Source organism: Micrasema longulum, unplaced genomic scaffold (assembly GCF_059751315.1).
Source record: "Micrasema longulum isolate JH-2025_06_02 unplaced genomic scaffold, ASM5975131v1 h1tg000411l, whole genome shotgun sequence".
Lineage (NCBI taxonomy): Eukaryota > Metazoa > Arthropoda > Insecta > Trichoptera > Brachycentridae > Micrasema > Micrasema longulum.
The window spans coordinates 510,634-536,808 of NW_028277611.1; the positions used below are offsets into that span (position 1 = coordinate 510,634).

General features: G+C 33.4%; 1 protein-coding gene across 2 annotated transcripts in view; it reads left to right on the forward strand.

Annotated features, from left to right (window-relative positions):
- LOC148281770 (uncharacterized) overlaps positions 1-23,360 on the forward strand; it is a 25,047-nt gene extending 1,687 nt beyond the window's left edge. The window contains exons 1-4 of one of the 2 annotated variants that reach the window (XM_088226142.1): positions 11,347-11,820; positions 15,801-15,951; positions 17,576-18,010; positions 21,717-23,360. In XM_088226142.1, coding sequence (XP_088082268.1) covers positions 11,391-11,820; positions 15,801-15,951; positions 17,576-18,010; positions 21,717-21,840 — 1,140 coding nt within the window. In that variant the 5' untranslated portion in view covers positions 11,347-11,390 and the 3' untranslated portion in view covers positions 21,841-23,360. Of the gene's footprint in view, positions 1-11,346; positions 11,821-15,800; positions 15,952-17,575; positions 18,011-21,716 lie in introns of those variants that run through there. The other variant, XM_088226143.1, reaches the window with a different exon arrangement.
- Positions 23,361-26,175: the final 2,815 nt, after the last annotated feature.

Below are 26,175 nucleotides of genomic sequence, written 5' to 3' on the forward strand. Positions count from 1 at the left end.
TACATAACTAATGTTTATATTTTTTTTAATTGGACGTATATATGCAGAAAAGATCCAACTGTCAAATTACAGTTTTGAGACATTTGAGGAAATATTATGATCACCCTAATATACAGATAACCACTTGATTTGAAAAAATATTGTTTATGATGGAAATAGTATTTCTCTTGCCAATGGTGTTTCATTTGTTCAAAATTAACATTTTATTTATAAGTTATTTGCCTATTTATGGAGCTGGATCATTTTTGCTTAAACAGATTTTAAGATTTTTAAATGTTTAATTTACTGGGTTTGTATAGAGAGAAAAAACGGAAAATTTACTCAAAAACCCTCTAAAATAATAAAAAATATATATCAATCTTGTATAACTATAATAAATTAACTAGCAGGTAGTAGGTAGTCATGTTATTGTTTATTTTGCATAAAAATGTCTGCCTTAAAACAGGTTGTACCCAGTTAGGCAGACTAGACAAAATCCAGGAAAATCTATTACCTAAGTATGTTTGTAGAAATAGTATTTTTTTTTGTAAATAAACCATGATTATCATTATTTTTATTAATATATTGGATTTATTATGAATAATTAGTTACACGTCATTATTTCCATGAAATATGATTTTTTTTTATTTATTTGTCTGCGTATGCGGACATAGAAATGTATTTGTAATTTATTATCTTATCTCATCATCATTCAATTTACACACCTAATTGGGCATACGGCACTGCATTGGTACACCTATCGTAGCGTATCCAGGGATAATTTAGACGATATCGCTAGTTATATTTTTTTTAAATCTTCATAGTAAATTAACACGCATGTTAATGTTTTTTCGACCGCGCGCTTGATCATGCACCGAAAAAAACACGAGTATACAAAACAAGTTACAAAAAAATTCACTCCAGCTAAACGGAACCTTCTCCAGCACACACTGACAGAAAATATAGCTCTACACGATCCTGCCGGCAAAACCCGATACTAGATACTCCGCAATATTAGTCTGGTTTTTTTTCGGCACCATATTGATTGTTGGTGTGAATTGTAAATGTGTCAATATGCCTATATATTTAATAGTGTAAAGAATGTTATTTATATAGAGTTTTGTATAACTAAGCCAATAAATGAATCCACGATAACATCAGTCGTTTTTCCCACACTGCTACTGCCTGTTTAGTATTATAAATATAAATTACCGTTTCATCACTCGAATCAATCAAGTTTCCAAAATTGATTACAATGATCTAATACCCGCCATCATAAATTACATTTCATAGAGCTTTACTAACAATAATATTCATTCCCAATCAATCAAAGCTTCGAGCACATTGGAATTTTTCATAGTTCTAAAAATAACGGAAATAATTCCGAATAATTTATTGATGTTAAAAAACACATATCAATTTTTATGCACAAATTTGGACAAGCTCCAAAACACAATATCAAAAAATTCTCGCAAGTATTATGATTTTTTAAGAGAAAAGAATGACATTCTTTTTACAGTAAAAAAATGTTGTTCCTTCAGCTACAAGTAATAATAAATTGTGGTCACGTAATTAGTGTAACGGACTTACAGATCAGAGATCCGAGGCTCAAACCCCGCTCTTCTACAATTTAATTCCCACTTTATTATACTGAGTGATTTACAACTCCTTGAAAATAAGCTACGAAGTCATAATGTTTGGGTAAATCGTAATAATGCTAATATATATATATTCAAAGTAAATTCAAATATTTTTTTTGAACCCGAGTAAAAACTGCATTCCGATTTTTATTAATATTTACTGAATTACTATTTTCATTTTTCTATTTGAATCGTATAATTATTATTTTATTATTTTCATGTATTTTCTCGCACATTTTGTATAACCATATATGAAATCTTTTTTTTTCAATTAAGAAATAACAGAAAAAAGAGGAAACGCGTTAGTTCTAAAACCAATATTAACGAACAATCTAGTAACTCTTTAACTTCTAACCGCTACTCCAAACTCCAGACTCCAGACTAGGAAACACATAGACGTTTAATGTTTATGCACGTTGGCTAGTGTAAATCGGTTCTTTTTAATGAGAGAAATATACATCTTGTTTAATAATAAATCGAACAATGAAGAAGTTCAGTGGTTTTTAAAATATACTTTTTTCTTATTAATATACCCTCAAACAAAGCCCAAACATTTTTAAAAGTATTTTAATATTATCTGCGCTATGATTTTTTTTAATGTTGCAATTTTGAAATTACTCCACGTGTGATGTCACAAGTTCTCTTCGGTGAGTTCTCCTGGTTGGCGAATTGGCTTCTAGGAAACCGGAAATATATCAAAACAAACATTGGTTGATTATTCGGAAGAACTAGTGACGTCGTTCGTCGAAGTAGTTCGTTTTTATTAAAATCAGTTTTATTATTTTGTCTTACATTTTCTAGAAACTTCGCCGTACAATTTAATGCTTTCGTTTTTACTACGTGTAAGAAAACATTTTTCTATCCAATTTCCAAAAAAATATCTCCTGTAGATTTTGTATAAGGGTGTCAAAATATTTAAAACATTTTATGGGTATCTTCATCTGATTCTAATAAGGGTTATCTTAATTGTAAATTAACAAATTACAACAGGGATGGAGAATACCTTAAATAAGGGAATACGGAAGTCAAGGCATTCACAGGGCTTATGACCTGTCATTGGCTGGTTTCGAAAGAATTGAAGGAATATAGATGTTCAAATATAGGCAGAATGGTGAATGTTACACAATGTGTAAAGTAACCACTTAAACCAGCCAATGACAGGTCATAAGCCCTGTAAATGCCTTGACTTCCATATTCCCTTATTTAAGGTATTCTCCATCCCTGTTGTAATTTGTTAATCTTAATGACCCCCGAGGGGGTGAAATCCAGTCATTTGTCTATGAACATTCGGACAAACTCAAATATTTTAATTAATTGTAAATGTTCCCTTACGACATTTTCCAGTGGCCTTATTCTGTAGCGAATTCGTTTCGTAAATTAATTCGTATCGTGTTCCCCGTGACCATGACTGTCCCGTTACAATAACATCGAAACTGTTATTGCTCTTCTAAGTTATGATTACCGATTGACAACCCTTCCGATTGTTTAATATTACAATCTGATTTACTGTCTTTTATCACCTGGTGCTCATCCAATAATTTACATCTCAACTTAAGTAAGTGCATGGTTATGAGATTTTTTCGTCTGGAAAATCCAATCATATACGACTACTCACTGAACGATGAAATATTATCATATGAGTTCAGTATACGAAATATAGGTACTATACTTGTCACTAAACTTTATTTTACATTTTACATTGAACATGTTATTAATAAATCCTTAAAACTCCTTGGATTTATTAACAGAAGCGCTACTGACTTCAAAAATATCAATACCCTTAAAACTTTCTTCTGTTCCTTAGTTCGTCCGCACCTAGAGTATTCCTCTGTTATCTGATCTCCATATTATGATGTTCATGATATTTAAGAAAGATAGGCTGGAGGTTGGGCTTATCCAGAGACCAATATACGTATAATGAGTTAGAAACTAGCTTAAATATATCTTCTTTTCAAGACCGTCGAAATAAATCCGACCTTCTAGTCATATTTGAAATTTTCAACTCACTCTTTGATGCGCCTGAGCTACTGAGTTCAATAAAATTAAATATCCCAACTGGAAACGTCAGACAAAACTTACTATTTCATACCGATAACCATAGAACTAACTTCGGTTTTCATCCCCCTATGCCCAGCATTCTTAGGTCTGCCAACAAACATACCAGTCTTGATTTCTTTGATAACAAGTTATCTTCTTTCATACGATTACTGAATCAAATTCAATTATAAACCCTCTCTCCCGCTTCTACTCCCACCAAGCCTTTCGACTATATTTTATAATAATTATCTATGTATAAAAATCAATAAAATAAAATTACCCCGTGATTGCTCTTTCACTATGGTTACCCCGTGAAAATGGCTGCCCCGTGTTTGTGATTGATCCGTGCCCATGTTTCCGAAACTGTAATTGCTATTAACCGTCGTAACTATCACGTCACCGCGACTGTCCCGAAGCCGCGATCGTCCGGTAAACGTGATTGCGCCCAACTTTACCACGAATGTTCTGAAGCCGCGATTGCCCCTTGACCAATATTCCCCTCGTGCCTTAGTGAAATGGTCCCGGAGACAGCAGGTCTGCCATGCCGCACGTCCCTAGGCCCTCCACTCCGGGCGGGGGGCGCGCAACCGCCCAGCCCGAGGGATGCGTTCACGCGGCACTCCGCCGCGCACCCCCCGCCACTGTATTCCGCGAAGAAGCTGAGGGAGATGTCCTTGTGCTGGATGGCTTAGCGACTAAATTATTTATTATTTATTACAATTAACATCGACGACACAAAGGTCGTATACATAAAAAAAAAAAAAAAACATCATTCCCTTCCCGCACCTAATGGTGTATAGGGTACTGCATTGCTATACCAACTGCAGCGTATTTTTATATTTTTGTAGAATGAAGATGAGATAAGCAGTCTTACGCTTCAGGTTTCAGTCCAGTGAATTTGAAATATTCTAGTGTAAAAACTTATTTTTAAAATAAATATTCCTTGTCGACCATATCGGGAATCGATCCCGCGACCTCTTGCGTGGTAGGCAAACGCGCTGGCCGTTAAAACTCAAGGTAGACAGCTGATTTTAGAAAAATAAATATCCCAACACGTTTTGCAGCTACATAGCGCATTGACGGTTGGGATTTCAGTTCCTCGTTTACAATTATAATTTAATTTAATAACCGATAATAAAAGGAGCTTGATTACATCATGTCTTGCAAATACAAAGCGCATAGATGGTATGAAGCTTATCCCCCATTTACATGATTCAAAAACGAAATTTAGATTTTCTCATTATTTTCAAGTTAACAAATAAGAACTGGATTACAACACATCCTGCAGCTACAGAGCGCATAGACGGTTGTTGATTATGTCCATGTTTATTACAATCAATTCAATTCAATTCAATTCAAATTTTAGTTCTTTGTCTACAAAAATATTAGTGTTAATTATCAGTACTTATGAATACATTTTAAATATTCTAGTTGAAAAAGTTCATTAGAATTTCATTGTGTCGTTTTTTTAAAGAGTTCTTTAGTTGGTGTTATATAAAAGAGGTATGCTAGCTTCAATATTTTATTTTGCTGTCGTTGTAGTTTGTTTAGACCATTTTGATTTCCTGTTCTCCATAGTTGTTGCATACAACATATTTAGATTTGACATAGGCTTCATTCATAAGAGTGTTATGTAATCAACGTGTACTGATAAAACCCTAATGCATTATTGGCAATATACATAAAGTTTGAATGTTTGACTCAACCAAATCTTTTCAACATATTTTGAATATGATTCAACATAAACATGAAACCATTTAAGTTCCTTTAAATTTTTTCAAAGGATGAGATTTCGAAAAAAAATATCTGGTAAATGGAAATAATGAAATAATGGTTTTCACCGTTGCGTTGGTTGGTAGATATATACATGTTTACTTTTCAATTTTCTGCTATGCTCAATGCTGGTATATTTTTTTATTGAAATATTTTTTAGGTTGCTAAAATTCAAAACGTTTACTCTTAAGCCAACTTGTTACAGAACAATAAAAATGTCATATTTCATTAATATTATTTCTTAACTTTTATTTTAATAATATGTATGTCGTATCTAGTATGTGTATTACTAGGATAGACCAATGCCATTCCGCGTTTGAAATAGTTTGTTTTCCAGGTAAATATCTGAGAGGCCCTTGGTGCAAAGTGAAACTATGTGGATTATAAAATTGCGAACGAATACGTTACTAGTTTGGAAAGTGTTTGGAATCATTTTGCAACAACAACCACTACTGGTCAACTCCAAAGTTGTTGAAATCTCTGTTTTAACATAAAATGTTTTACAGTGGTGCCTCACACAACGAACTTAATTCGTTCCAGGAGCAAGTTCGTTATGCGAAAAGTTCGTTATGTGAAACGCGTTTTCCCATAACAATACATGTTAAAAAAAATAATTCGTTCTGTAGCATAAAATATGGTAAGATGACATAAAAAAAAGATATATTTTTTGTTATTATTTTTATTTAGATACATCTAAAAACATAATGAAAAAAACACACATTTTTTAATTTTAAGAAATCTTGCACATCTTCATCCATTTTCCGCTTTTTGGCCGATGGTGCAGTGAAAAACCTGTCCAAAGTCGTTTGTTTCTCTCTTTTCTTCAACATCTGCCGGAAATAACGGACAAGAGTATCGGAGTACAGGTCGTTGATCCTGTTTGCTTCAGCGGAATCCGGATAGTGGGCATTGGTAAACTCCTGAACTGCTTTCCATTTGACCAGGATGTTCTTGATGTCAGCAGTTGGAATTGGTTGATTGTTTGATTGTTGCTCCTCGTTATCAGATGACGCTTCCCTTTGAGCATTGTCCTGTTGTTGGGCCAGAAGTGTTTGAAGCTCTTCAGTTGTCAGCTCTTCTTTGTGTTCCTCAATAAGCTCCTCTACATCCTCTTCCTCTACCTCTAATTCCAACCTTTGGGCCACTGTGATGATGTCCTTCACCACTTCTGTGTCATCAACTACTGCTTCTTCCTGAATCCTCTATTCTAATCTAACGACTGCCTGCGCGGGAGGATGCAATTAATCGGCAGTGATCGTAGAAGATCGGGCGACTTCGTTGTAATGATGAACGATTGCTGCGACACGTGCGTAAGTTAAGCGTACTGCTCAGTGACTAACGACTGCCTGCGCGGAAGGATGCAATAAATCGGCAGTGATCGTGTGAAGTGGGCGACTTCGTTGTGTGAAGCGAAGTTCGTTGTGTGAAGCGAAGTTCGTTGTATGAATCGTGAAATGAACGAAAAGGAAGTTCGTTGTGTGCAGCGTTCGCTGTGCGAGGCGTTCGTTATGCGAGGCACCACTGTACATTATATATTATACTATTGTTAACAAGATAAGAAAAGCGCGACCGATGTTCGATGGGTAGCTATTGTAGGTAGTGGCGCGTCACTTACCCTCTGCCTGGTAACAGCTGGGGCCGCGGCTGTGAGGCAGGTTGCTAATTCCTGGAAGACGAAGATGCGCATGCGTAGGTAGCAAGAGATTATGGCTACTGTTCTATCGGCTTCGTGTCCATTTTGGCTCTAACGGGATTTTAATCGGATGGTCTTCATGGCGGCAATGCAGAAACGAACTAAAGTCATGTATTCTTCTACCATATAGATATGCTACTATAATTACTTAATTGTTTTATTTTGTTTTTTTTTACTATCAATTAATTACAGAATTGAATTATAAAATAACTATCAATTATTAATAACATATTTCCATGTACTATTAAATAACTTTTCTGTACTCCATTTCTTGACTTGTATAAATTTGAATTATTTGTATTTTTTTTATTATTATTTTGTATATTGTATTGATTATTTGGTATATTGTTTAATATGTTTATATATGCTTTTGATTTATATATAGAAGAGTCCCAACTTTACACGAAATTTTCTAACAAGTCGGGACATAAAAAAATTATAATTTAGCTTTGATAAAATTGTGTGTTTTGTGCATTAAATAAAATAAAATAAAATAAAAAATATTTAATATTTCAATAGCCGTATCTACACTAACAAGTAGGACTGGGAAGCGTGTATCGGTCGGGGTGGGGCTTGGCTGCTCCTTCGCCGCCGTGGTGTGTTATTAAGGATGCTGTCCTAGTATGTATGATTGGGTTTTCATATTACGTGGGGTTAATAAGGTTGGTTGGCAGGTTGGTTGATAGGTTGCTTGATATATTGCTTGATAGATTGGTTGCTTAGTCTTGACTAGGATAATACCAGGTTTTGAATAGATTGATGGTAGATGTTTGTTTTGAATAGGGTAGGGTGGTTGTGCTAGGAATAGAGCGAATTCATGAAAAAAAAAATTTTGGGCTTAATACGTTTGAATTATTTGGCCAGTGGAGGGGTGGTGGCGGTTCTGGTTCTCCTGATCAGACTTGTTTCTTCCGGTTTACCAACAAGCTATATAATGAACTAATATACCCTATTGTCGTCAAAATTGTGAAAATTAGATTGAGGGTGACAGACAAATTGACTGAATACTGTATACTATAGTTAGTTTGCCCTGACGGAATAGTTGCATTGAAAGCAGTAAATGTAAATTTAAAAAAAAACGCGAATCATTTGTAAACAAAGAAATCTCATGGTGTACCGGTGAGGCAAACACACTCACCGGTATACCATGAGGTTGACTAATCTCCACTTGAACTCTTTTTGCAGGATTTTTATCTGAGAGCAGCCAGTTAGCCAATAAATAAAAAATACAAAAATGATCCACCCTAATTTTACCGTATCGCGTCACGGCTGGATTAGAACGACTGCGACTGGTGTAAAATATGACAGATATTTTAACAGCGATAAAGAAAAAATTAGGAAAATAATATTTAGATATACCTAGTATTTAAACTTAAAAATAAAATAAACCATCAAGATTATTTTGAATATTTTATCATATAGTAGAATCATAATAATTACAGAAACCGCGTACGCTCATCAAACTGAAACCAACTAAACTCCTCATAAATGAGTAGTTATACGTTTCGGCCATTAGTTACTCCGTAGACGTCGCGCCGTGTTGTGTCGTTTTTAAGTGTCAAAATACTGCTGCGATTAAGTGAGAATATCATGGGATCGAATATTATGTGTAAGTATCGATTGCACAAATAAAATTATTGAGGAATTCGATTGTTTAACCGTCAGTCAAATTGTAATATAAAACAAGATGGACATATTTTTTTGGTAGTCGAATTTTTCACCCGGATTTCTATTAATGAGCCTTGCTTTAATATTGAACGGTATTAATTACTTAATATATTTTTATTTTTTTTACGTTTGCCTAATAGAAGTACTTTTTTTTATAGTCCAGTCAGTAAAATATTTTTTGTGGTAAAACATAACGTTACTCAACACAAATTAACTTATATTTGTCTTATGATAATATATTGTTCGCGGTCTAGCAACATTACGCGGCCACTTCACGCATGTACCCAGGCGGGATGTCAAGGGGGATTCACGGGGGGGGAGATATTATAATTCTATGGTTTTTATATAAAAAAATATCCGTTTGAAAAATACTTATAATTTACAAATTCAATTAAGAAACTTAAGCCAATAAACACTAACCACAGAATTGATGAATTTAAGTTTGGTATAAAGTCCACTTTTACGTATTTTTAGCTTCCATTTTCATCATCATCATCATTCCCTTTCCCCACCTAATGGTGCATAGGACACTGCATTGGTACAACAATCGCAGCGTATCTTGATATTTTTTTGTTACATGAAGGTAAGATGATTAGTCTTACGCTTCAGCTTCCATTTTACTTGTGCAAAACCAACTTAACTCTTAAAAGTCTGTGGTAAATAATCCTTTTGCGCGCGGTGATATAACTTCGTGTTACCTACCACTAGCAAAAGATGGACTATCCTTAAACTCACATTAAAAATAAAAAAAACATGGAGACATACAGTTTAATAATTCGTTTTTCATAGTTTATTAAAATAAACATATTATTTAGCCATATAAATAAAAATGATAAATCACCGCTCATAATTCACGCGTGAGTTCCCCATCACTGTCAACAACTGACTGAATTTGTTTCACACAACACCGGCTACGGCGCGGCGGCTACAGAACAGCGTCTCTGTCTTGCTTGTGATGTGTTCTATCTTCGTGCTCTAGTATACATATAATACAGATGTATTCCTGTATTTACGGACATCATTCTTCGGGTAGAAAGTTAATATTTTTTGTATTAAAAACCAGCATAGTTGTACAAATTTTACTTTCAAAATCCGGTGTGAAAATGTCAATATGAAGATTACAAGAAACACGACTTCATCATAAAAAAAAAATAAGAGAGATTTATCAAATCTTGTATCGTATGTCGACTAGTGTGACATCACAGCCACACAAAAGTTAAAATGCATTGAAGATATATTTTTTTTTATGCAAGTGTACCTAACTATGAATTAACTATAATTATTATACATATGATATAGGCACATATCTTCCCGTAATTGAGAACGATTTTATAATATCAATGGAAAAAATGACAATTTATAAACGGTCAAAATATTGATGTCAAAAAGTTTAAAATTTAAAAAAAGCCACATCGTGATCAAGTAGCAAATTATTTTGATTATTATTATTATCAGAGAAAAAAACAAAGGAACTCGTGTAAACTTCAAAAAATATTCAAAACATTCTAAATATTTGCAATCAAGTACCTACTAAGTAGGTACCTACTATAATTTCTCTAAATTGTAACCCAATATTATATTTAACTTTTCTTTAAATTTTGATCTTGAATAGAAAAAGCTATTAATAGAGCTAAATTCATTGCCAAGTTTATGTAATGTCTACATAGGCAAGTGGATATATAATAAATAACAAATGTTTTCGATCTGTTAATATAAAATAGCACTACCTGTGTTCGTCGGTTACGAGTTTTAGGAACATTTTAAAACTTTTGTAATTTGTTAAATCCAGGACGTCTAACCAACCATGAAATGTTTTATATGAAATTATTCAATCACAGATTGTCCTTCTAGTAGATAATGTTTAAAATTAAGTTTGCTTATCAATGAATTATAATTTATTTATTCATTTGGAATCAATCGTGTAAAGTTAATAAATCCTAAGAATTTATTCAAATATTTAACTGTACATTTTATCATAAATACAATTTTATGTTCACTTATTCTGGCTAGCAAGGGTACCTACCTCGTTTCCAAGCTCGGAAATTACATTTATTGATAATGGAAAGCACAGACTAATAAAATATAAACTTACTCTTATACACATTTTGATACATATATATTACTTCGAATGTTGTAATTGTAAAATAATTATTGGTGATGCAAGTATTACAATTTAGACAGCACTGAACATTGTATTATTTGTATTTTTATTATTATGAAATTTATAGGTACTGAAAGATACTGTTTTTTTTAACGCGTCCTCATAATTACGTGTTGTCATTGTTTTTTTAACTCATCACTGTCAATTGTTTATAATTTTCTTTATATTACGACACACTACTTATATTTATATGTAAGCGATCGTGAAAACTCGCCTAACAATTAATATCGCTCCAATCATAAAAGCTTTGAGTAAAAATAACCCCATGGAAAGTGGGACTTTAGCAAGTTATTGGTGATATGCCAGCAGTTTCAACACGTTTTTCAACTACGAATACACGATAGTTCGAGAGAATTCAGTTCTCAGAGGTTTTCACACGGGTTGTCGTTGAACATGAGTAGGAACATTAAAATAAATACGATGAGATAGTGCCGGAGTGATGGATTATTGCGGAGATAAAAACTGTTCGTGGCATTCTCGAGTGCCCGTTGACATGATGGCCGTACTGCATTGGAACTACAGAGGGTTTAAGGAATTTCCAGAAGAGATTATGAAAAACCGAAGTGATGTTATAACTGACGTGTATTTGAAAGAAAACTCTATTACGGAGTTTCCACGAGATATTTGGCAGTTTAAGATTTTGAAAAATTTGTATCTTAGCGGGAATGACATAAAAGTTTTGCCGAAAGAAATTGGAATGTTGGTGTCTCTGAAATCGTTAGATTTGCGCGGGAACTTGTTGATGTTTGTGCCGGAAGAAATTTCGCAACTGGAAAACTTGAAGTGTTTAATATTAGACGATAATGTCATTATTTATCTTCCTTTGAGTATAAACAAGCTGAGGAAATTGAGATACTTTTCTGTGTGTGGTAATTATTTTGTGATTGTTTTATAGACGTTTTGAGAAGTATAATAAAAGTACAAAGTACCTTTCTGTCATTTGACAGATCAAAAATTCAATGTTTGTAAACAATGAAAACACCTTTAACGAGATGTAATTATTCTGCTTGTAGTTTAATTAGGTACCTAATCAAAGTTTATTTGAGTTGATAAATATCAAACGCCAGTATGTCCACAACAATTCACCATTATGTCCGTGTGGACCTACTAGCTTCTGAATTGAAACAGGGTTTTTTTGACGGTGTTTTCGTTGTGATAATGAGGACATGTTTTAATTTAAATAGTAGTGAAATGATCATATTTTTTACTACACTTTGGAGAACCAATATCGAAAAACAATTTGGGTGGACATACTGGTGTTTGATATTTTTATTAACTCATTTTCATGTCATTTATCTACATATCTATCAACAAGTAAAATTTTCGCTTTGTCACATAAAGTTCATGAGGAAATTCAGTGGTTTTTTATATATTTTTTATTTGTTAATAGACTATCAAACTAAGTTAAAAATATTTTTTAATGTATAGTATTATTAGCGCTATGATTTTTAAAGTTTTGTAATTTTGAAATTACTCCGCCTGTGACGTCACAAGTTCTAGTCGGAGAGTTCTGCCGATTGGTGAGTTGACTGCAACCCGGAAACTGCAAATTTATCACAACACCCTGGTTGATTCTTAAGAACATGTGATGTAGTTCAAAGGAGGTCGTTTTTGTCAAAATCGTTTTTATTCATTTTTGCATACGTTTTTAAGAAACTTCATTTCGGCGTTGTGGTGAAAAAAAAATCACATTTTCTATAATAATGGGCGGAGGATTGAGAAATTTGAGACTTTTAAATACTCGGGAGTTCACAACTGAGGATGACGACATTCTTAAAGTGCTCTCAACCTTCACAGGGCCCCGATTACAATGGGAAGTTATCTTCGACTGTCTGTAAAGAAAAACCGATATTTGTGTACGAAAATGAGTATATTTGCATAAACATTTGAAGTATCTTCGTCGGTTACCTATAATTAAACATTTTTAAAAGAAATAATTGTACGAATAATTTGCTTTTCATACAGAAAACTTTATCTTACTTTGTAGATAACTTTGAAGATAAATGTTAACTTCCCATTGTAATCGGGGCCCAGGAATTGCTGGAGCAACTAACACAATGCGTGTTGTTTGGAACTCTTGTGTAATATCAATACTCATATGGTGCGAATTCTGCCACCTTGCCTGACTTCTGAGTTTTGAGAATAAATATTAGTAATAAAGTGGCTTGATTTTATTACCAACTCCGAGAATGGACGCAGCAGCCTCCTGTAACGAGGCGACGGACATGGCTAGGATGTGTGCTGCGGATGCCTCAGGAGAGCTTTAACCTAAGTTGCCTCTTCTTCATACCTACATGCTCCCACTGTCCTCGAAGGCCGTCGACGATTTAGCTTTATTTGACAAACTTTGAGACGCGGAATTGACGAGAGAGAAGGCGAGAGTGCGCTGGCTAGGGATAGGGTCTCCTGGAGCGTTTGGCGATATCCACATGCTCCACTTAAGAGCGGATGTAGAAAAGAAGAAGAAATATGTATCCTGATCACATGCCCTACTAAATGAACCGAATCGAATTCTTCACATTGATTTGTGGCATCGTTCCAAGTAGATAGGCATCCTAACCTTGATCTCAGCATTGGCACTAAGCATATGTTTGTGGGAATGAAACTGATCATGAAATTCAATACTGTACTTATTTTTATCTCACTTTAAGGAAATGATAATTACCAGTACAAGTCTTGTGCAAATATTTACATTTGCAGTCGAACTTGGTTATTATAAGAAAGACGGGACCGACTGAATTTGCTCGTTATAAGCATTACTCGTTATACCAGAGAAAGGTTTTTTAAATCCAATCGCCATTGAAAATTATAATAAATGCTTACAAACAAACCAGTTTCTAAATTTAAAATTCTGTATTCAATTCGTATTAGTTCACAATGTGATAAGGAAAGAGAAAACTTTTTACACACACAAACATATTTAGCGCCACATTCTATTTTACAAATGAATGCCACTTTTTTGCAAATTGAAACACTTCTGTTAGTAGTCATGTTTACAATTAAAGGGTTAGGTTTTAACTTATCTGACATCAACCACTTGTAATGTTCATTATCCATTGACCATAGAACATTAAAAAAAAACATTGCAAATACCCCCGAAACAAGGATGTCATTCATAAACTACAAAGAAGTTGTAAATTGTAACGAGGTGCCGAGCCTGTGCTTACTAAGTTCACAAAGCTTGGATTTTTTACATGCAATTTCAACCATATGTGTGATACTTTGTCAATGCTGTCTGCGAAAACACCAATTAGGTACTTAGACACTCACATAGTATCATAAATGTAAACCAATCCCAATGCCCAGTGGCATCAGTAATAAGTAAGTCCCCCATTTGGATTTTATTACTTAGGTTCTTATTTCGACAATGATGTTTTTAAACAATTGAAGAGTTTTTCCTCAACCATTGATAATATTTTTGTTCGGTATGTCCGAGATATGGTATGGCCTCGTGGTGTAATGGTCAGCGCGTTAACCTGCCATGCAAGAGGTCTCAAGTTTGATTCCCGACATGGTTTTTATGAAATATTTTTTTAAAAGGGTGTTTTCACACTAGAATATTTCATAGTCCCTGGACTGGTATCTGAAGCGTAAGACTGATCATCTCACCTTCATGTAACAAAAAATGATCAAGATACGCTGCGATTGGTGTACCAATGCAGTGCCCTATGCACCATTAGGTGCGGAAAGGGAACGATAATGATGATGATGATGTCCGAGAAGAAGCTCGTTATAAAAGTGAATAAATATATGGAGAAAACCACAAACTAAAATGGCAACTAATGTTTCTTCATTATATCCGAGATCTCACTATTTCCGTAATCGTTATAACCAAGTTCGACTGTATTTCAAAATCAAAAACTTCCTTTCTCTGTGATAAGAAAATATGAAAGGCATTTACAGAACTTTTGACCTGTCATTGACTAGTTTAAGTGGCTACTTTACAAGACGTTAAAGGACATGTAGAACAAAGTGGTACATAAAAAAAGTATTTTGTCACAAGAGTATTATTGTAATAACATACACTGGCAGATCAGTCTTCTACTCGACTTTTTCAAATGCTTTTTATTATCTTTAAAAAAAACATGTTTTTCTAGATTTTGAAGATGTAAATCAACACAAAATATGTATCCTTTAAAGGGTTAAGTAGATGTCCAAACACAGGAAGAATGGTGAATGTTACACAGTGTGTAAAGTGGCCACTTCAACCAGCCTCCATCCCTCATCCATATTTCCTTATCAAAAATGTTTTCGCTCTCTGTTGCAATAAATTAAAACCTTAATATCTCCCCGGGGAGTGAAATCAGCCTTGTCTACAAACATTTGGACATACTCAAAATGTTAAAACGTTTCAATTTTATACATCATCATTTCATTCCACACCTCATGGAGATTAATTGCGTAAGTTATATTAATCGATTGGCCCGTTTACCTACCACGCTTGTGGCCTCGGATTCCATTCCTGAGCCCCGATTAAAATGGGAAGTTAACAGAGTCATCTACGACTGCCTATAAAGAAAAACCAATTTTTGTGTATGAACATGAGAAAGTTTGCATGAAAATTTTAAGTATCTTCGTCTGTAACCTATAATTTAACATGTTTAGAAGAAAAAAATTGTGTGCATATTCTGCTTTTCATAAAGAAAACGGAATTTTACTTTAAAGATAAAATTGAAGATAAATATTAACTTCTTATTATAATCAAGGCCCTGGTAAGGTCGACACGAAGGTCATGGTAAGATTACACCGAGGCCTATAGCTAATTAAAATGTTTTTTTGCTGCCAGATAATCAGCTATCTTGGGTTCTACCGAGGCCTGTATCTTTCTAAAATGTTGTTTTATTTACAGATAATCAGCTTACTTGGGTTCCACAGAGGCCCGTATCCAATTATTATGCTGCAGAGTTTAGATTCTGGAGGAATAAACCACTTCAGCACATTCCTTTTTCTCTCTGGCTTCACATGCTGAGGGACCAACCAATAAGAGCTCCCAATATTGGGTATGTAATAAAAAATCTAATATTCTGACAGCGGTATTTTTTTATTATAGAATCCATGACGAGTGATACTTAAATCCACAAATTTAGAGTAACCGGTGACCTGTTTCATCACTTCCGCGACATCTTTGAGACTGGTCCCGAAGATGTCGTATCACTCGTCTTTTATTTCTATAGTAAAGTACAATGCATTAACCCCACGAATTCTCACTAACAAGCTTAATTTTAATACCGTTGAAATAAAAGGTAATGAGATCGTAGATGAACTGGGAAAAGCATCATCGATAGAAGGCTCTCGTCCTCTCGACTATTGTGTGTGTTCCTGACATGCCCTCTTGAATTCAGAACAAGACAAAAAATTGATGGAATGCTTAGTATTTTATAAAAGTACTATCGGCACAAAAAGTGAATGGCAATAAAAAACTAAAGAATGATAGCAAACCTTAACATATTATGGTTAGCAAGGTGACGAACGCAGCGGTCGATAACCGAAGGGTGGGTATTTTAGGTGTAAAGGGTTCATTGTCCTCTTCCTAGTCATCATCATCATTCCCTTTCCACACCTAATGGTGCATAGGGCACTGCATTGGTACACCAATCGCAGCGTATCTTGATCATATTTGTTACACGAAGGTAAGATGATCAGTCTTACCCTTCAGGTGCCAGTCCAGGGACTATTAAATATGCTAGTGGGAAAACACCATTTTAAATTAATATTTTATATTAACCATGTCGGGAATCGAACCCGAGACCTCTCGCATGGTAGGCAAACGTGCTGACCATTACACCACAAGGCAGACATTTTTGCAGTACATAACTGTAAAAGCATTTGACTCACAGTTGCTTGCTACCTGTAGCTCAATCACAAATAACTATCGACGTGCTTAAAAACATGCTAAGCATTTGAGCGATCACAATGAACAATAATGAGCATGCTTTAGTTATCGCAGTCATAAGTCAACGCGTGTGTAATTTCTAAGTCAACGCTTGTGTCAGTTTGTTTTTTGTTTTCCTCGTAAATAAAAACAGTTCACTGTTAAAAAATCGTCGTTTACTATAAAAAATAATACAATAAATTGGATTAGCAAAATAGTAAGCAGTATCTAATACAAAGAAGTGAAAATTAAATTACAAACAATTACTATGGTGGGTGCTTTTCTTAACATTTGGCTTGCCATCCGCCGTCGCCAGCTAAATTCAATAAATAGCATGATAAATAATAAATAACTAAATAAAAATAGCAGTTTTTGAATATTTTCAGAAATTCAGAAATTCAAATATGTGATAGCGCAGCAGGATTATACGTCACAAAATGTAAATATTTTAATATTTAATATTAGGTGTTCATGGATGTTCCATTGTGATCACGAATACGATAAACAACCATGGTGTGAAATTGTTATCACGTCGCTTATTAGCACGTCGATTTTATTTATGAATGAGCTACTGGGAGATAGTAGATACACATTTGTGTAGGGTACCAAAGTACCAAAAGACCTATTGGATTCTTGTCAATTTGTTTTTTTTTTTCATTGATTTAGATTTTACGTAACTTGTGTGTTTTTGTATTAACGCAATTATTATTTATATAATTATTTTATAAACATGGTTCAATTTCCTTTTACAGGTGTTTTGGGTATCCGCATACATACCAGCAAGAAATTCCAAATAGAGTTCTTGTTTTGAACAACTTCGTGATACCCGATACGGAAATAGTCTTACCCCAACAGTACTCCAACATCCAGAAATACCCCGTTCTGACCCCTCCATCTCTGTACGAGCTAGGACTTCGCAAGTGCCACACTTTAGTGCACAATGTCGCGGCCGATATTCTGAACAACAATCTCGGGCCCATAGAGCCACATAGGCTGGAGAAGATGGCCGCCGAGGTGCTGAGTCTAAGGGACATGGATGATAACAATAACAGAATAAAGAATGTGTTTGGAGAAATATTGCCCGCGTTTATTCGAGACGAATTAGCTAATGGCCCGACGTCAGTCTGTGAATATTACTCTTGTAAATCGCCATTGTTTCACAGCATTATACTGGATATCACAAGCCGGTAAGATATAAGGAAATTAAAATTTATTGCAACAGAGAGGTAAAGCATTTTTGAGAAGGGAATATTGAAGTCTGGGCATCCACAGATGAATGAACTGTCACTGGCTGGTTTATATGGCTACTAACACACCGAGTAACATTCACCATTCTGCAAGAAAATTAATTGAATTACTTATTGACAGTGTCCTCCTCGTGGTCTAATGGTCAGACCATTTGTCCACCATGCAAGAGGTTTCGGTTTTAATTCCCGACTTGGTTGACATGAAATATTTATTTACGAAGGTGTTTGAAAACACTAGAATATTTCATAGTCCTTGGACTAGCGAAGCGTATGTCGGATCATCTTATGTTCACGTAATGAATATTATCAAGATTTGCTGCGGTTGCAATGCAGCTCCCCATGTACCATTAGGTATGGAAAGGATATAATGATGAATGATGATGACTTATAGACAAAGCCCTTATCATGTCACTCCTTCGTTTTTTAAGTTCATTTGTATCTCATATATCTGTGGGGCATCCCGAAATCAATACTCATTATCATCTGACAGTTTAGAGATCAAATCATACGTTTCCTCTATGTAAAAAATAGTTTATCAAAGTATCCAAATTAGTGATGAGAAATTGCTGATGTGAACGGATATGAAATTGCTAACAGCCAGGGAAATATTATACAACCTCATGTCCTCACTAGGGAGCAAAGTGAACAGAAGACATTTACTAATAATATGAAAGTAGAAGCACCCTTAATTACACGGTTCAGTTCAACAGTTACTCAAACCGTTTACGCAAGTTACTTTCTCAGTTATTCTGTTTATTCAACATGTAATAAATAAACATCGAAGCAGATCGTCGTTTTTTTTTTCTGTCAATCTCCAACTGGGGTAGGAGCTCTCATGCATCATCCACATGCATAAATCCTTTATATCCATCTCACTTTTACGCGATCAAAATGATATTTCTTTCTCATTCCCGCTTCATATGATACAAATGAACTTATGAAAAGAAGGAGTGACATGATAAGGTCTCTGTTCAGCATAGTAAAGAACACACACAAAAGTCAAGATGCTAATTATTTTACAGACCATTTTTCTGTATTAGTCCATATCTCAGAGTATATTAATATTAATTAATATATTACGCTACAGCTATATATTAAAAAAATATCTCCAAAAATAATCCTCACTGGGGAAAACCTTTTGACATTTTGCTTGAAGGCATTTTACAATTTTAGTTTTGTGTGATATATATACATATATTTTACACAATGGATTGTTTCAGACTTTTTACATAGATATAATAAAATTGTAATGAGTTTGAATACAAATATATTGTTACAAATCTCAACTAAGTAAAGGTAGCTCGGATTGTAGGAATTATAGGCTGACCATAGTTTCCGGGTTAGGTGCATGTCTATTCATTAATATATTTTTTATTTTCTGCTTGAATTTTGAGTATTTTGATATGTCCCAAACATTTTTTGGTGGACTGTTAAAGGATTTAGGTCCAAGATATTAGTGGGAACATTGACCTTATAATTTTCTCATTCTCAGTACCGGCTGCAATTCTTCAATAGCTTCCCGGGTTCCTATGTTGTTAGCTTTGGTCTTGTGTTTGTACCAATAGCATAGTAAAACCCTAATAAAAATTTGAATAACATCCATACCAGCTGCTGTTTCGAACACATATACCAAACTAGTGACATTAGGCCACTTTAACATTGTTTTAATGATTTTTACTGAACTATTTTTAATGAGAAGTAAATTCTTCAAAATAGAGCCACAGGAATAGTTCTTAATAAAGATAGAAATAATAAAATAGAAAAAATACGAGAAGAACTCAATTGTTTACCAATAAAAGGAGACTTGTATATAGTTTTTTATATATTTTTTATATACTAAGAAAATTGTAATATAAGATAACTTAAGAAATAAATAAAACAAAGTAGAGATGTCATTTTCCTTTGTTGCTTAGAACAAAAACATTGTAAAATTTTGTTTCAGTTTTTGGTTTAACCTCATGTAATGGATGGTTTCGTTCCTACGACCCATTGTTTTGGTGTAAATTATTGCTAACTTCATGATCAATAGTCTTAGAATGATTTTTGTCCTTATGGGTGGCTCTATAGCAATAGCACGTTATTACTCCAAGGATAGTACCTACCAGAACCCCGGATGACCATTTTGGACTCGATGGCTTCATCATCATTTCAAATGCCTTCCTTTTCTTCATGAATGAAGAAATGACATATTGCTCCCAAGACTTCATATCTGTTTGACAAATTTGAGCCACGGGAGATTGAGGAACAGAGTTTTTGTACAAAATTGTACGAATAAGTTTGTTCTTTTTGCCACTGTTTCTTCAAATTGACAGTTTTTTCATTTATTTTTCACAGATTTTTCATTTATTTAGCGCATACTATCATAGTTATGACAATGCGTAACACAGAAATCTGAACTAAGAAAGTATGTTTATCCCTTTCTCTCACAAATGTTGACATGTATATTGTAATACCCCATCTCTTTATTTCCAGTTGTTCAGGACAAAGCAGCATTTGCCAGAAATGATATCCAGCTATTCGGGGTATAATTTGGTAATGTATCCAAAATAAACACGTTTATTGGATTTTAATTCTACTTTATTCTTAAAAATATACAAGAGCGAGTTTGAAAATGTTCCAACAATACGAAACACGTCACAACATACGCTCTTGTATATTTAAAAAAATAAAGTAGAATTAAAATCCAATAAACTTGTTTTATTTTGGATACATTACCAAATTTGATATGGAATTCTACCAATTTTCTGCATACACAATAAATATATAATGTATCTATTTGATTATATATCATTGGTATAAATATGAAAAGACAAAATACTAATGAACATGATTATGTTAATAATTATACAAATTTTACACATAGAAAATAAACGGATCCATGCTATGGTTTTGGTAGTGTGGTGTAGAAATCTGTGACAGTGGTTCAGTTCTTAGCTGAATTTAAATAAATACAAAAAGTTATAGAAAAAATTACATAGATGTCGAACCTTAATTATTATTGTGTAATGTATGAATGTAGAGTGTAGAGGAAACGAGGTCTGTATGCAAAGACAGAGTGATATGATGTTCTATCCTCTCTGCCTATTCCACGGGGAAGTGATCTAATGATTTTTTTTTTAAATACTTTTTTTAATTCTTGACAAAGGAAATAGTCATGTTTTGAAATTGTTTGGCATATTAAAAAAATATCAGTATTTATTATTTTTCTCTTACTAAATATTACTTCGCATAATAAATCACAAGGTTAGTGTGTCAAATATTTATTTTATTTTAGATTTCAAAAGAATATTTTTTTGCACCATAACAGGCCAGAAGGCCCAATTACATTAGTGAATTACAGCACAGAACACCCAGGCTTGAGAAAAATCACATTTGAATTTTTGTGTTCTCACCGAGAATTGAACCTGGAACCTTTCGTGTGTGAGTCAAACATCTTAGCCATTACACCGCTGAGGCCCCAAAAAAATATTTTTCTATTTTCTATCTTTCATCATAATAGTGTTGATGTGATCATTCTTTAATTTTCAATAAGTTCTTTGATTTAATTAGTTCTATTATTATCACTCATAATATTGTGATACCATAAAATGTTTATTTTTCCTTCTATAGTTGTTTTACAATGTTTTATTGTAATATATATTTTCAGTTCTGCCTCTACCCCGGAAGGACCCGTTGACATGTTGGTGACAGCGACCTTTTGTTCTGGAAAATGTTGCGAAAATTGGAGAAAAGCCAACAGAATATCACCTTTGAAGTGGGAGTTAATATGAAACATATCCTTTATAGATTTACTGTCAATTAATGACTGGGAAATTTTTCCATAATGGGATATCAGGTTAAAGAAAATTCATATTCTCGTTTACAAAATACGGCTACACGATTTAGGGCTAGTTCAGACACGGCAGCCGCGTTTCTTATTTACATGTAACCATGCGGTTTCTGTCATGCCTAAACAGTGTGTGTCTCCGCGGTTCAAATCGTGCGCTCGGAATCGCGTGATTTCCGCTGTGTTTGAACTAGGGCTTAATACTGTAAATAATCTAAACAGTTAGTGTAAAAAAAGTAAATACCAGTAAAAAGCTGTAAAATTATTAGTATTAATATCATTATTTGTGAATTATTACCTAGATTAGCTATCTGATGTTACTGATCTTTTGAAAAGCAGAACGTCGAAATGAATTCTTATTCGTGCGGGCAACCCCGGCTCGTGGGGCATTTTGATCTGGCCCGTGGGAATGAGATGTTTAGATCATGCCAAAATTCTTTCATAAACTCAAAACGTCAAACACGTGTGTTATTTATTGAAGTATATTTTTTGAATTTTCGGTATTTGTCCTTTATACAGGGTTGGTTTTATATTTTTGTATTACAACTGTGGTGAAGGTGTATAGTGGGTTTTGCATGCAGGTTTAATTGGTGTCCCGACAAAAAGACGGGTACGTCTCGAAACCAGTAGACATATATAAGTCGGTAAGTGGTTACATACAAATATTTAATAACATTTAGTAAAATGTTTGACCACAAAGTTATGCTTTAAATATCAATAATAACAACCCAGAAAAACTCATTTTGCATCTGAAGGGCTGTGAAAATCTAAGAATTTTAATCTCTTATTTCTCCTAGTCATGCTATACATAGGAAATTATCGTTTCTAGCATATCAACTCCATAAATTATTGTATCTTACTGACAAAAGTTTTCAGTTTACTGTTGTGTCCTTTACAGATCTCTTCATTTTTACTCAATTGATATTCAATTAGGATGAAATTATCATTTCTTGTAAAAAAATGTGATTCATACATTAAAAGACTGCACTGCCGAAGGTGATAATGTAAATTTGGCTACTAAATATTAAAAAACACATGACCTGTTGTAATGTTTTATCATCTATAATCAGTTTGCATCTCTTAAGGTGCTTAGATATTGTTAAGTTTTTGTGGATATGTTCTAATCGTCAGGAATTATAATTAAGTACCGAGATAGATGCTCATGTTAAATTTCTGAGATTTTAGATGAAACTTGTGTAACACTCGTTGTAAATCATCTTCCGATTGTCACTATGGTTGCATTGTCTGCGTAACATGTGACGTTAACGACCATATCTCCCTTAGTCCTAGATTTGCCACTTCCTCCATTCTTGATTTTTATTAATTTATTTTGTTTGTGTAAGAAACTGTTCAAGTTTTTTGATTTACTTGTTGTGATATATTTAGTTATAACGATGTTAAACTTGTTTTGTTTGTTGTCCTGAATATGCACTTTTTAAAAAAAAGTTACTATTATTTTAGTCTAGTTGAGTTGTAGTAACTCTTGGGAATATAATTCATTTTCATTATATTTATGATTAATACAAAAATACATAAAACAATAAATTAGGGTTTTTTAAAAAATGTAATTTTATTTTTCTTTTCCATCGTGATAATTTTGTGTTTCACAGACACAGAATAACCGACTCAATTTTAACAAAACTGTAGAATTAACACGACACTGTTCATTTACAAGTAATGCATAAGGTTAGTTGAGATTAATCAGTCTCAAAAAAAAAAGGCAAGCATTCAAGAAGCAAGCGGTGTTCTCACTCCTGACTCGCGATCACACACTTGCCATGTCCGCCTAGATTATGCCATAATTATACCTCTTGTAAATTTCAATAGGTTTTAATGTTGTTTAGATTAAGTGTTATTATATATATATATATACATATATATATATATATACTCATAAATGCCAATCTGTTAGGGCTTCCATAAGCTTGTTGATTGGCTTAAAAAAAAAACCTATTTATTTATTCAATAAACGTCCAGAGGGCTTATAATATACAGTTAAAAGTACATATAAAATATCATAGAAAATAACAAAAAGAAACTCACAACTATTACACTTAACATGTTATTTTATTTAATTTTTTTTATAGGAAAAAGAAATATTTGCGTTCTTATAATTTACGTAAATATTTAATTTTGAGGGTCATTTTCAACGAGTTGTAAATAACTCACTATTAGAAAATGGGAACCAAGTTGGGGTAGAGCGGGATTCGAACCACGGATCTTTGATCCGTGAGTCCGAGACACTAGCCACGGGACCACAACCCGATTCTATTCATTCTAAAAAAAAGAATAAAAGATAAAGGAAATAAAGTGAAGATGATTGGAGAAACACATTGAATAGGGGAGAATTGAGAGGATGGCCATTCGATGGATAGGATAGCTAATTTGATACCAGCAGGAGTGGTATGGAGCAAGTCCAACAGCTCAGCATAATTATTAGCTGTTCTGTGGATGCGTTCCAGGTGGTCCTTTTGGGTACACGAAAGTTTATCAGGGACCGTAATTTTGGGCAATCTATTATGGTGCATATCACTTTGTGCAATAGAGTGAGGTCAGCTTATTAATCTAATAAATTGTATTATACAATCAACCCTCCTATAACGCAAGATTAATTCATACCACGTTAAATGGAAACGGCGCTGTAAGAAATCCTGAACTAATACTTTGATTATTCGTACCGCGTTATATAGAAACCACTATCACGTTTTATGGAAACCGTCCTAAATTAGAATTAATAAAAATGAGATTATTTGTGTCGCATTGTGTGAAAACCACGTTAAGTGAATTTCAGAAATAATGAAATTGTACTAAATCAGACCGATTTATTTTGAATTACAATACATATATTTATATATATGTATAAATATATTTAAATTTCACTCTCAAAGTCTAAGTTTTGAAGGATATGCTCAATAAATAAAATTGTATGCAAACATAATACATGGCAATTAATATTTGTAATTTTACATATTCGAGTGAAGATTTATTAAAAATGATTTTTATTCTTAGTGGTGGGGGTCAGTGGTATGCAAGCTCCTGATGTCACTATGACCTATGAAGATCTATTGTGACGGGTCCTCATGAATAGTTCTCGCCCTCCAGACAGATGGAAGAATTTAAGAAATATGGATGTTCAAACATAGGCAAAATGGTGAATGTTACACAGTGTGTAAAGTGGCCACTCAAACCAGCCAATGACAGGTCATAAGCCCTGTAAATGCCTAGACTTTCATATTTGCTTCCATGTTGTAATTTGTTAATGTTAAAAGACTTTTAAACTTAGACAAACAAATATATTTTATGTATCGTATTATCAGCACTATGATTTTTTATGTTTAGTATTTCTGAAATTACCGCGTGTGATGTCTCCAGTTCTCTTCCGCTTCTTCTCGGTCAGTTCTGCTGATTGGTCCGTTGACGGAAAGTATTTATTTATTTATTTATTTATTAATGAAATCATACAGTCTTTATATAAAACAAGGTACAAAAGAACAATTAAAAAAAGTAAGACCAATTACAGATTTCACACTAATGAATGCAGGAGGAGAGGGGAAAAATAATTTAATTCTAAAAAAGTAAAAATAAAAATATTACATAAAAAGTTCATAAAAAGGAGAAGACATTGTAAAGCTACTCTACTTTCCTCCCTCTCTCTCTGCTTCCATGAACATTTCAATTTAATTTTTTTTTAAATCACAACTAACAATAAATTATTCGATGCAGGTAGTAGATGTAGGTTAGTATAAATTAAGAGTTGAAATCAAATTATTAAAATTAAAAGTAAAAGTTAAAATTAAAATGAAAAGTTTAAATTAAAATTAAGTTAAAAGTTTAAATTAAAAGTTAAAATTAAGAAACAAAATTAAAAAGTTAAAATTGAAAGACAAAATTAAGAATCAAATTAAAAGTTAAAAGTCAAGCAGGAGATAAATTTAAAATGTCTTCAACTGATCTGATAAAAATATGGTATTTACAATGTAGTATGTCGATGTCACTAAAACTGTCATTATAGGTAATCTGTATTCTTCGTAGAGTGCTATTTTTTAAATAATTAGTCATTGAGTTAGGAATGTCGAAGAGTACAGATTGACGAGTTCTACGGACCGGAAATCTTTCACAGCTCTTTTATCATTTGTTTAATCCACAGATAATATGGTACTATCTATTCAGGGTTTATTCATATGAACTAATGACGTCATTCAAAGTGGTTTGTTTTTTCTTTTTTACATTTCTAAGAAAGTTTGCCGCACAATTTAATGCTTTAATTTTTAGAATTCAA